Source organism: Ovis aries, chromosome 14 (genome assembly GCF_016772045.2).
Source record: "Ovis aries strain OAR_USU_Benz2616 breed Rambouillet chromosome 14, ARS-UI_Ramb_v3.0, whole genome shotgun sequence".
Classification (NCBI taxonomy): Eukaryota; Metazoa; Chordata; class Mammalia; order Artiodactyla; family Bovidae; genus Ovis; species Ovis aries.
In genome coordinates, this window is record NC_056067.1 from 48,827,260 (window position 1) to 48,839,664 (window position 12,405).

The following is a 12,405-nucleotide window of genomic DNA, read 5'->3' on the forward strand; positions in this document are numbered from 1 at the left end:
CCACCTGCATGCAGGAGAACCGGGTTCGATTCCTGAGTGGGGAAGATCCCCTGGAGAAGGGAATGGCAACCCACTCCAGTATTCTTGCCTGGAGAATCCCATGGACAGAGCCTGGTGGGCTACCGTCGGTGGAGTCGCAAAGAGATGGACACGACTGAACTAAAAAAAAATTTTTTTTTTATAGACAGGATATCATTGGCTCCTCACACTACCCTCTGAAGCAGATACGTTTCTTAGCCCCATTTCACAGAGGAGTAAACTAAGGCTTAGACGTGGGGAAGCCGCTGTTTCAAGCCCCCTACTGTGAACCCCTCAATCGGCCCCCTTAGCCTGTGAAAGGCATTCAGGGAATTGGCAGACCCCTAACTATCCCAGGCAACCCCAGGGCTGGCACGTGCTGGTCCACAGACCACTCACCTGCAGCTGCCGGGGCCAGCCGGCACTGAGGGTGAAGCTGTGGCCGTAGATGTGCAGGGTCACAGTGCGGGTGTAACTGACGGCCTGGCTGCCCCGGTGCTCATTGGCTACCGTGACAGTGAAGTTCTCAGCCCCCTCGGGTGGGTCATGGCAGGGCGCACTCAGCAGGTACTCGCAGGCGCCTTGGAAGTCAAATCGGTGCCCATCCAGGGTGATGTAATGGGGGTCACCCCAGGCCTGACACTCGGCTGTGCTGACAGGTTGGCAGCCGTGCTGGCCTGAGGGCAGCAGGGCACACTCTTCACCTAGCCCACAGCTGGCAGGCTTGCAGACCAGCGAGCCACCTCCGGGCCCGCACTGGCACCTCTGGGAACAGGTGGCATCAGCCCAGAACTCGCTGCCAGCCTCATGGTAGGTGCCGTTGGCCCAGCAGCCGCAGCCACCTTCCAGGGGGACGCAGTGGTCGACACTCAACACGAAGCCTGAGTCGCACTGGCAGCCCTCCACGCAGGGGCCCTCGCATATGGCAGGGCTGGTGGGGGGCGTGGGAGATGGGCAGCTGGCTGGGCAGGGTGGGCCACAGAGCTCGTAGTGGCTGTTCTCCGGGCAGGGGAGCTCTGTGGGTGGATGAAGAGAAAGAAAGAACGGTTTCATGGGGTGGGGTCTGAGGATAGGGTAGACAAGCTAGAGAGAGACCAAAAGGGACAGAATAAGAGACAACAGAAGACCCAGGGACGGGGAGAGAGAAGAGGAGAAACCAACAACCAAAGGCAGACACAGAAACAAGGGCCATGAGACCGAGAGACAAAAACACACAGCAAAACAGAGAAACAAACAGACCCCAAAGGACTGGAATGAAATCAAACCAGCTCCAAAGAGGCGGGACCCCGGGCAGCAGCTCCTGCTCCGTCCCCCCAGCGCTCACCACAGCCGGCCTCTGTCCTCCAGTCCTTAATGACGATCCCAGCGGCCTGGCAGGCAGCAGCGTAGGCAGCCAGAGCCTGGCAAAGTATGTCCTTGGCCCCACCGCCCAGGCAGACATCCAGAACGCAGCCCTTGAAGAAGTTATCGGGGGCCACGTGGTCATGGCAGGCGGCGAACGGGCCTCCGGAGCCAGGGGCCAGGGGTCCGCAGAAGCCGGGGCCCCCATACTCCTCCAGTCGGTCCTCAGCGCAAGTCGGGCAGGACCCCTGACATTCATCCCAGCACAGTGGGTCCCAGCCTGGAACCCGCCAGCTGCCGCCCCAGATGGGTATGGAGGGAGCCAGGGTGCCATTGGGGAAGGCTTGGTCGTTGCTCGGGTTGCGGTCCATGTTCCCACAGAGCCCACACACGGCGCCGTGGTAGCTGCTGGGCAGTGTCACCTCCACTCGCCAGTCCCAGTCATAGGTGACCTGCAGCCCGAAGTCAGTGGCCAGTACTGCTTTGGATGCACCGTGGGTCACTGAAAGCCGCCCGTCGGCCAGAGAGACAGGCAGTGCCCTCAGCACACCGTTCACCTGGGGGGAAAGGAGGGCGGGAGGCACCAGGTCACTGGAGATGTGGAGGCCCAGATCTGGCCCCCTGCCTCCCTCGCTCGTCCCGCCGTGGCTGGGAGCTACCAAGGCCTTCCTTATGATTGCTGCTCACAGAGTCATTTGCCAAACACTGTGCAAACACATTTGCTCTAGTCCAGGCCCTGGAGAATGAAAGCCCACCCTGTGGCTTTTTCTGGGTTTCTCTTTTGATCTCCATCTCCCTCCCTTCTTCCCTCTCTCTTTCTCTTTCTTCATCTGGACCTATTGCACTCTCTGGTCTCTCTCTCTGAGTTTCTCTCACTCTGTCTCTCTTTCTCTTTCTCTGGGTCCTCTTCCCTTCTCTGTGTCTCTCTCACTTGTGCATTCTCTCTCTCTGCATCTGTGTGTGTGTGTGTGTGTGTGTGTGTGTGTGTGTGTGTGTGTGTGTTACTTTCTCTCTCTGGGTCCATCTCTCTGGTCTTTCTCTGGGTCTTTCTTACCTAGTCCCTCCCTCTCTCCATATTTCCTGTGCATCTCTGTGTGTCGGGCCATCTCTGCCACTCACTCACCATCGTTTATTGCCTATTCTGTTCCATAAATCATTTTCTTCCTGTGAGCTGCCGTTAATCTGCATCTCCATTATTCTGGGCAGAAAGGGCAGCCCATCTCGCTCTCTGGATCTCCTTGAATTTCTCTCCATGTCTGAGGCTCGGGGCCTCTCATTTGTTTCCTCGCAAACAATCAAGGGTGCTTACCTGGGTCAGATCCTCAGCTGAGCACTTTATGTGCATCACCTCACTGTGGGGCAGTGCCTGCTATGATCCCCATTTCACAGATGAGGAAACTGAGGCCCAACAAGTCAAGTCATTTGTCCAGTATCACACATCTCATAAGGAGAGGGTGGATTCAAACCCGGATGTCTAAAAAGGCAAATTCTGAAGTCCTGCATTAAAGCCCTTAATGAAGGGCTAGACTCATTTAATTCCCAATAGTGGGATGATGTAATTATCATTTATCTTGCTATTTTGTTTCAGGACTAAGTGAAGAGAGAGAGCCCTGAGCTTCCCATCTATGACCAGCAGGACCCTTCCCACCCTACCTGGGGACCTGGGACCAGCCTTACCCGGACTTTGCCGATCTCGCCTTTGTGGATGGAGATGTTTGTGTTGAGGGTGGTCACGGTGACCAGCCTCACATAGGACACAGAGGGGTTGCCCCGGTTCTCGTTCTTGGTGGTGACAGTGAAGGGTGTCAGGCCCTGGGCATTGCTCCCTGGGCAGTCGGTTGATGCCAGCACATAGTTACAGGTGCCCTGGAAGTCAAAGTTCCAGCCGTCGAAGGAGTGGTAGTGTGGGTCGCCCCACAGCCAGCACGTGGCCTGGTAGTTGGGCACGCACACGCCCTGGCCGTTCTTATTCTGGCACGTCTCCTGTGGCCGACACGTCACACTGTGGCACGGGTCTGGGGGCAGAGGAGAGAGGACCTTGAGGGACTGCCAGGCGGAAAGCCAGTTTCTTCCCAGAATCAGCCAGGGCACCAGCTCTAAGGGCTTATGGGGTGCGGGGTCGGGGGGAAGACCAGGTTCCAGGGTCCTTCCATTTGAGAGGCTGGCCCCCAGTCTGCCATTTCTGAGACCAGGCCCAGGGTGCCCCCTCTCCCATGTCTGAAACTGTGTCCAAGACCCTGTCAAAGGTCCCACTTCTGAGACTCGGCCCCCAAGGTCCTTGCAGCCAAGACACAGGTTCTAGTCTCTACCTCTGTGACCCAGGCTCTGGGGTCCCCTTGCTTAAGATCTCAGCCCCAGAGGACTGAGGTCTGAGGCCACAGGGGTCCCTGGTCCCTGTGCCAGCCCTGCAGGCATCCCTAAGGACACCCACAGCCAAGGGTCCTCTGTGTCCCAGGTTCCTGGCACCCAGGTTCCCTCACACCTGGACTCCCAGCCTCCTGGAGGCCACCACATCTGAGACCCAGGTCCTGGTCTCTGTGCCCAAGACCAATGTACTGCATGAACTTTCTGGTGGGAAACTAACCTCAGAGTTCCCACCATTTGAGAGCCTGACCCCAGGGCCCCCTTTTCTAAGTCTCATAGCCTGGCGAGCCCTCTGTTCCAGACTCCGTCTCCCTGGGATTGCTGTGCCTAACACCCTGGTCTTGGGAGATCTCATTTCTCAGGCCCTGCCTCCGAGGGTCTCTTTGTCCAGAACTCCCTTCCTAGGGCCACTGAATCAGTGAGCCCAGGTTTTGGAATCCCTATGCCCAAGTTGTTATTGTTGTTTAGTCGCTAAGTTGTATCCAACTCTTTTGCTACCCCATGGACTGTAGCCCACCAGGCTCGCCTGTCCATGAGATTTCCCAGGCAAAAATACTGGAGTGGGTTGCCATTTCCTTCCCCGGGGATCTTCTCAACCCAGGGATAGAACCCACGTCTCCTGCATTGACTGATGGGTTCTTTACCACTGAGCCACTAGGGAAGCCTCTAGGCCCAAGACCCCAGCCTTAAAACCTCTCTCCCTGTGTGCTAGTTTGCAGTTGACTGCTTCTTAGCTCCAAATCCTCCAGTGGAGTTGGACTTTGTCAGTAGAGGGAGCTAGAGGGTCACAGCAGGAGGAAGGGGTGGCTTCTGCTTCCAGTGGGCTTTGCTCTCTTGGGCTCCTAGTGGCAAGTGGCACCAGCAGCTTGTGGGATGCCTGCTCAGTGAGGCCCCTGCTGGTTTCCCTGTGCACCCCAGCAGGTGGCTTCCCAGTGAGTTTGCCAGCACCCCAGTGAGGGTTTTCCTGCCTGCCAGCTCCAGCCTGCATAACCTGTCTGCCACCCTCCAGTAAGATCTGCCTCCCAGTCTTGATGTGGGGGCTGTCCTCCCAATTCATCCCTTCCTTCGGTGCCCTTCTGTAACCTTTGCGGCAGGGGCTGCTCCCTATATCCACTCTTCTTGTGTTCATTAGCGTTCTTTTTAATCCCTTAGTAGTCAGTCTCTATTACAAGCAAGGAATTCTGTTAAACTTTCCCTATTTAAGCGCCTGTGTGGCTTCCCAGGTGGTGCTAGTGGTAAAGAATGCTCCTGCCAATGCAGGAGACTTGCATTGGGGCAATGCAACCCACTCCAGTATTCTTGCTGGAAAATCCCATTGAGAGAGGAGCCTGGTCCATAGGGTCGCACAGAGTCGGACACGACTGAAGTGACATAGCATGTGTGGTTTCTGTCTCCTTTTGGACTCAGACCGAGATAACAGGGTCCCTGGGAGTCCCTGTTATCCTGCCCATGAGCCCCGATATCTTAGTCAGTCCTAGAGGTACATCCCTTTATCCTCAGGAATAAGGGAATTTTCTCTGCCCTTCACCCAAGAAATCAGTCCTGGGGGGTGGCTTTGTATCTCAGACTTAATTCTGAGAGGTGTCACTGTCTGAGGGTGTATCTCTGTAAATCCTGAACCTCCACTTGTGTATTCAAGACCCTGGCCTTCGGGAGGTCTCGGCCTGAGATCTCAGGACTCTGCTTTCTTTCTTTCTTTAAGATATTTTTGATGTGGACCATTTTTTTTTTAAGTCTTTATTTGTCACTATTGCTTCTGTTTTCCTGTGTTTTTGGTCCAGAGGCATGTGGGATCTTAGTTCCCCGGCCAGGGATCAAGCACATACCCGCTGTCCTGGAAGGCGAAGACTTAACCACGGGACCACTAGGGAAGCACCAGGACTCTGCTTTCTGTCCCTGTGGGTCCTGGTCTCCCCTGCCCCTTGGGGATGGTGACTGAAACCCTGAGCCTAATCCCGCATACCAGTGACCAGCAAACTATGCACTGCCAGCTGCCTATTTCTGCAAATAAAATTTCACTGGAGTCACACCCCTTCACTTACATGGTCTACAGCTGATTGCTTGCTGCAAAGGGAGAACTGAGTAGTAGGGACAGAGACCATATGGCCTGCAAGTTTAAATATTTACCTGGGGCCCTTTACAGAAGAAGTATTCTGTTCTCTGCCTTACGCAGAGAGTCTCTGCCTTTCGCAGACAGTCTCTGCCATCTGCCTGGGGAAACCTATTCCTGAGGGTTCCCACTGCCTGCTTTCTACCATAAGAGTCCCTGCCTCCTGGCCTGGAGGGCCGCTGCCCCGGCCCCGGAAATCCTAGCCTACGGGTCCCCAGGTCTGAGACTCCAGTTGTTAGTCCTCTGTGCCTGCCACCATGAAGATCTGGGTGACACCACCCTCAGCTCCCTGTCCTCTGTCCCCCTTGCTGCACCCTCCCTGGCCCAAACCCAGCACCTTTGGTGACGCAGCTCAGGACACCTCCCGAGGGCTGGCAAACCTGCCCGGCATCGCAGCTGTGGTTCTGGCACACCAGGCCTTTTCCAGGCTGGCACACGCACTGCTGCTGGCAGTTGTCAGTGAGTACCACCTTCTCGGGCTGTGGGGACAGAAGATATGGCTGTCAGGGCTGGGCTGACTCTGGAAACTACAGTGCTCCAGGCATAGGCGGTCCGGAGGATGTAAAAGGGACATCTTCCGGCTGGGTGGCCCCTTATCTGTGAAACTAAAGCACAGCTTGGCCTTGGGGTCCAATTCATTCATTCGTTCTCTTTCATTCATTTACTCATTCATTTATTCTGAAATATCCACTGTCTGCTGTATGAGAGAAACGGTGTAACGTGGGAATTAAGAACATAGGATCTGGAGCTGATTGCCTGGGTCTGAAGCTGGTTTCTGTTATTTCCAAGTTACATCACTCTGCACAAATTGAGCTTTGTCATGCCTGAGTTTTCTCACCTGTAATTTGCAGATAATAGCACCAACTTATTAAAGTATGTTGTTGTTGTCGTTTAGTCGCTAAGTCATAGGTGACTCTTTTGCAACCCGATGGACTGCAGCCTGCCAGGCTCCTCTGTCTATTGAATTTTCCCCAGGCAAGAATACTGGAGTTGGTTGGTATTTCCTCCTCCAGGGGATCTTCCCAACCCAGGAATTGAACCCACATCTCCTGCATTGGCAGGCGGGTTCTTTACCTTTGCGCCACCAGGGAAGCCCTATTAAAGCATAACTGAGTTAATAATACATATAAAGTACAGATGAAATGAAAAGGGATTTTCTTTAAATATCCAGACTGGAGAGGAAACGGGTAGAAATGAAACAAGACTGGGAAAATATTGATTATTTTTAAAACCACGTGATGGATACAGGGAGATTTATTGTACTGGTCCCTTGACTTTTGCCTTTATGAAAATTTTCATAGTAAAAGGTTTATATATAACGTTGTAATATATATATTATATATGAATAAATAAAATGCACGTAAACTGTGGGCTTCCCAGGTGGCGCTAGTGGTAAAGAACCTGCATGCCAACGCGGGCGATGTAAAAGATGCGAGGTCTGTCCCTGGATCGGGAAGATCCCCTGGACAAGGAAATGGCAACCCACTCGAACATTCTTGCCTAGAGAATCCCATGGACAGAGAAGCCTGGTCAGCTACAGTCCATAGGGTCGCAAAGAGTTGGACACGAATGGAGTGACTTAGCACACACGTGTGCATTGTTTACACAGCACTTAAAGCAGTGACTGGCACACAGCAAGCACCATCTACCTGTTTGCTGTAGTACTATTATTATTCGTATGAGGAGGAAAACAGAGAGGGTTCTTGCCCTGACAGAGCTCTCAGACCTTTAAGGGAGACAGACTTTACATAACACACGTTCAAAGGAAAAGCAGTAACTCTGAGCATGGGAGAGGGACACAGACGGAGTCAGCCTCTGGTATAACAAAGTCGAAATCTACACCTGGGAACAAAGCCAAGACTTGACCTGAGGAGCCAGGGGAGGGTTTCAAGTTGTGGGTGTATGCATGTCTGCCAAGTCGCTTCAGTCGTGTCCAACTCTTTGTGACCCCATGGACTGTAGCCTGCCAGGTTCCTCTGTCCGTGGGGATTCTCCAGGCAAGAATACTGGAGTGGGTTGCCATGCCCTCCTCTGGGGATCTTCCCGATCCAGAGAGCAAACCTTTGTCTCTTATCTCTCCTGCATTGGCAGGTGGGTTCTTTACCACTGGCGCCAAATGGGAAGACCTCAAGTTGCAGGACCTGTGGTCGTATTTAGAAAGGTCTTACTTGCTACTGTGGGGATGGTAGACCAGAGAGAGCAAAAGAGGACAAACTGGACCACAGTGGGGTCATGGTGAGAGGAAGAGGAACGGATGGGAGAGACGTTCAGGAGGCCAAATGGACAGGCTGTGGGCAGGGGGTCCAGCATGCAGCCCCCGTTCTGCCTGGGATGGCAGGGTCCCTACCTCGTAGTAGATGCCATTGTGGTAGCAGCCGCACTCCTGGATGGGCACGCAGCCTTGGCCATCACTGAGGAAGCCGGAGTCACACTGGCAACCCTCGGCGCAGCTCTCTGGGCACTGCGGGGGGGCGCTGAGTGCCGAGCAGCCCAGGGAGCAGGTGTCTGCGCAGAGCTCGTAGTGGCTGTTGGCGGGGCACGGCATGGCTGCAAAGAGGGGGTGCGGGTCAGGGCCGTAGGAGTGAGAGGTGTTGGGGCCCAGTGTCTGCCCTTTCTGTGTCTCTGCCTCCCCCTCCCTGCCCCTCACTCACGACAGAATGACTCGGTCCTCCAGGGTTCCACGTGGCCTCCAGCTGCCTGGCAGGCACTCACATAGGCCTGGATATTGCTGCAGAGAATGCTCTCATTGCCGCCGCCCAAGCAGAGGTCAAAGACGCAGTCTTGCAAGGGGCCCTGGGGGTCCAGGAGCTTGTGGCAAGCAGCCAGGGGCCCTGTGGTGCTGGTGAGGAGCCCGCAGAACTCCTGCTGCTCGTATTTGTTCTGCAGCTCGGGTTTACACTCCGTGTCACAGCCCTCGTCGCCCGGCTGGCAGGTGGGGGGCGGCAGGCAGGGTGAGTCGGGCACCGCCTCCTCCCAGGAGTTGCCAAACTCATTGGCGCTGCCCGCCTGCGAGCCGTCCGGCTTCTGGAAGTCGTCCTTGGGGTCGCCGTTGTAGTTCCCACACAGGCCACACAGCTGCTGGTAGTAGTTGCCCGGGACAGTGACCCGCACGTTGTACATGAGGTCGTAGGCCACACGCAGGCCGAAGTCAGTCTCGATCACGACGTCGGAGCCGTGTTGGAAGACGTGGATCCGGCCCTCGTCCAGCACCACGGGCAGCCTCCTGTCCACGCCGTTCACCTGGGAGGCAGGACAGGCCGGGCTTCAGAGGGTACACTTCGAGATCCTAGATCAGGCCCCTGCCTGACACTGAAGATCCACAGGATCTCACCTCTCTGGGTCTTGGTTTCCATATATGCAAAATGGGCATAATAATAGGGTTCATAGTGGGTTGATCAGTGGCTCCCCAAAGATAAGTCCTCCAAGAACCTCAGAATACGACTGTATTTGGAGAGGTAATTAGGGTAGAGATCTTGAGATGGGATCATCCTGGATTAGGGTGGACCCTACATCCAATGGCAAATGTCCCTAAAAGAGCAGGAAGAGGAGAAGGTTCAGGGAGACCCAGAGGAGAAGGCTGTGTGAAAAACGAAACGGCTGGAGTGACGGGGCCATAAGCCAGGAACACCTGGAAGCCGCAGAAGTGGCGGGAAGAGGGGGAGCAATCTCCCCCAGAACCCCTGGAGCGGGTAGGTCTCTTGCCCACGCTTTAGTTTTGAACTTCTGGCCTCCACAGCTGTGAGAGAATAAATCGCTGTTGTTTTAAGCCACCAAGGGGGTGGTGAGTTGTTATGGCAGTCTCAGGAAATGAATATAGGCCTCAATGGAGTAATGCTCTTAGGACAGCAGGGACCAGGAGGGAGGGGCAGGTGGAGGGGCAGGTGGAGGGGGTTGGGGGGATGTCCGGAGGGGATAATCAAGGGCCAGGGAGGGCTTCCACAGTGGTTCAGTGGTAAAGAATCCGCCTCCCAATGCATGGGACATGGGTTCAATCCCTGGTCCGAGAAGATCCCAAGCCTGTGTGCTACAGCTACTGAGCCTGTGCTCTAGAGCCTGGGAGTCACAACGACTGAAGCCCTGCTCTAGGGGGCTGTGCTCTAAAACAAGAGAAGCCACTGCAATGAGAAGCCTGAGCACCACGAGGAAGAGCGGCTCCCACTTGCTGCCACTAGAGAAAGACCGTGGACAGCGACGAAGACTCAGCAGTTATAAATAAATTAGAAAGAGAAAAGGGCAAGGAGAGGAGACACTGAGCCACATGGGGGAAGGCCCAGGTCCCCAAGGTCTCCGCCCTCCTTGGTTCCCCACTGTAGGCTCTGACTGGCACCCCTCTCCCGGGGGACCCCAGGCCCCCCACATCTACTCAGAGCTCTGTGCCCTCCCACCCCTCAGCTGAGAGCTGTGCACGCCCGACCCACAGACCACCCTCTACCGAAGACCCGTCCCCTTCACGTTCTGGGCTGTTCTCACCGTGACTTTCCACTGACTCTGCTCCAGCCGCAGGGTGAAGTTGGCCACCTGGACGGTGATCGCCTTGGTCACACTGACTTTCCCGTTGCCCCAGGCCACGTTCTCCTGCAGGACGGCAAACTGGGGCAGGCCAGGCCGAGTCCCACAGGTCTGAGCCAGCACGTACACACAGGTACCCATGAAGTCGAAGCGTTGGCCGTCGAAGGTGGTGTAATGGGGGTCTCCCGATGCCTGGCAGGTGGTGGAGCCCACAGCCACGCAGCCCAGGACGCCATTGGATGGCTGGCAGGCCTCGTGAGGGCCACAGCTGGATGGCACGCAGGACACCAGCCCGCCCTCCTCGCAGTAGCAAAGGGAATCGCACTCGGGGCCCGGGTAGAAGGTCTGTTCGGGCGGGTAGTAGGCGCCCTGGTACACGCAGCCGCAGGAGGCCAGTGGCACGCAGGACTCACCACTGAGCACGAAGCCCTCGTCACACACGCAGCCCTCTTTGCATTCGAAGCCACAGCCCCCTGACACCGGGAGGTCTCCGCAGGACAGCGGGCAGCCATAGGAACACTCCTCGTAGTGACTGTGAGGTGGGCAGCTCAGCGCTGCAGGGAAAGGGGCCGTCAGGATGAAGCAGCCTTGCTCCCCAGCGACACTGAAGACCCCCTGACACACACACGTGCACACACATAGGCACACATACGCTGACATGTATAAGCAGTCCAGCGGCAAGGAGCCCCTCGGTTCAGTGGGGCCCAGGAAACATTACATCACAGTTAATCTAATCCTGATAATTAAGATTCTATTCCAATTTAACTGTGGTCTGGGGTCATCTGTACTGTCTTGAATGACCTTATTCAAGTTGGTAACAAGTTGTGGATCTGTGATATATATTTTAAACATGCATAGGCATGTGTCCATAATCTATGCAGTGTGTTTGTGAATGCAGTATTTTTAGTAGTAGTAATTTTATAGAAAATTAAAATATTTGCCCAGGGTGGTAAAGAAAACAATGAAAAACTCGCTCCAAACTCACCAACCCAAATTATAAAACAGGGGGTTTCCACAAAAACAAGAAACCCTGAAACGGAACCCAATCAAGTCTCTCTCTGCACCGTCCAATTCGAGAGCCACACATGGCCCATTTAAATGTAAATTAGTGACAATGAAGTAAAAACCTGTTTCCTCGTCTGTTAAATGGGCATAACCACACCCCTACCTCATGGAGCTGTTATAAGAATTAAGTGACTTAATGCTATCTATGTATTAATGAATGTACATAAGGCCGAGCCCCCCAGCTGTCACCCTCAGTACTCACGGCAAAGTTCCTCACTCCTCCAGGGGTACACGGTGACCCCAGCAGCCTGGCACGCATCAGCATAGGCTGCCAGTGCGTCACACAGAGGCCCGGACTGGCCTGGCAGGAGGCAGCGGTCATAGACACAGTCGCGCACAGCACCCTGTGGGTCCAGCGTCTGGTGGCACTCCCGGAAGGGACCACTGGGGTCAGCGAGGATCCCACACTCCTTCTTGCTCTGCAGCTGCTCAGCCACCAGGGAGTCCAGCTTGGGACAGTCACCTGGCTCGGCTGCTCCGCAGCCTGGCCTCGTTTCCTCCTGCCAGCTATTGCCGAAGGCCAGTGCGTTGGCAGCCTGGCCTCCACCCTTCAGAGCCAAGTCGTCAGCTGGGTCCTCGTTGAAGTTCCCGCAGAGCCCGCACAGGGCCCCAGCGTAGCTGGTGGGCACCTTGACGGTCACATGGGCATCCCAGTTGTAGGTGACTGTCAGGCCAAAGTCCGTGCGGATGACAGCATTTCGGCCCTGGCGGAACACCTGCACCTGCCCATCTGCCGCCTGGAAGGGCAGGTACTGAAGGATATCGTCCACCTGGGGAGGGATGGAAGGGGACCAAGAGGTCAGGGTAGTCGAGGCTCTGTGGCCCTCCCTTCACTCACTCAGCTCTGGCTCTTCTGGGCTCCTTGCTATTCTCCTGATGCCCCTCAGGGCCTCTGCACTTGCTGTTCCCTCTACCTGGCACACCACCCACCTCCCTGTCCATGGGGTTCTCCAGGCAAGAATACTGGAGTGGGTTGCCATGCCCTCCTCCAGGGGATC

The 12,405-nt window shown here is 55.4% G+C and overlaps 1 protein-coding gene across 2 annotated transcripts in view; it reads right to left on the reverse strand.

The window, feature by feature from the left end:
* Positions 1-12,405, reverse strand: part of FCGBP (Fc gamma binding protein) — a 40,475-nt gene that overhangs the window by 13,404 nt on the left and 14,666 nt on the right. For both annotated transcript variants that reach the window (XM_027978335.2, XM_027978334.3), the window contains 8 exons: positions 11,610-12,177; positions 10,304-10,896; positions 8,485-9,073; positions 8,181-8,380; positions 6,171-6,312; positions 3,037-3,374; positions 1,343-1,916; positions 418-1,034 (listed from right to left, as the gene is read on the reverse strand). In XM_027978335.2, coding sequence (XP_027834136.2) covers positions 418-1,034; positions 1,343-1,916; positions 3,037-3,374; positions 6,171-6,312; positions 8,181-8,380; positions 8,485-9,073; positions 10,304-10,896; positions 11,610-12,177 — 3,621 coding nt within the window. The remainder of the gene's footprint in view (positions 1-417; positions 1,035-1,342; positions 1,917-3,036; positions 3,375-6,170; positions 6,313-8,180; positions 8,381-8,484; positions 9,074-10,303; positions 10,897-11,609; positions 12,178-12,405) is intronic.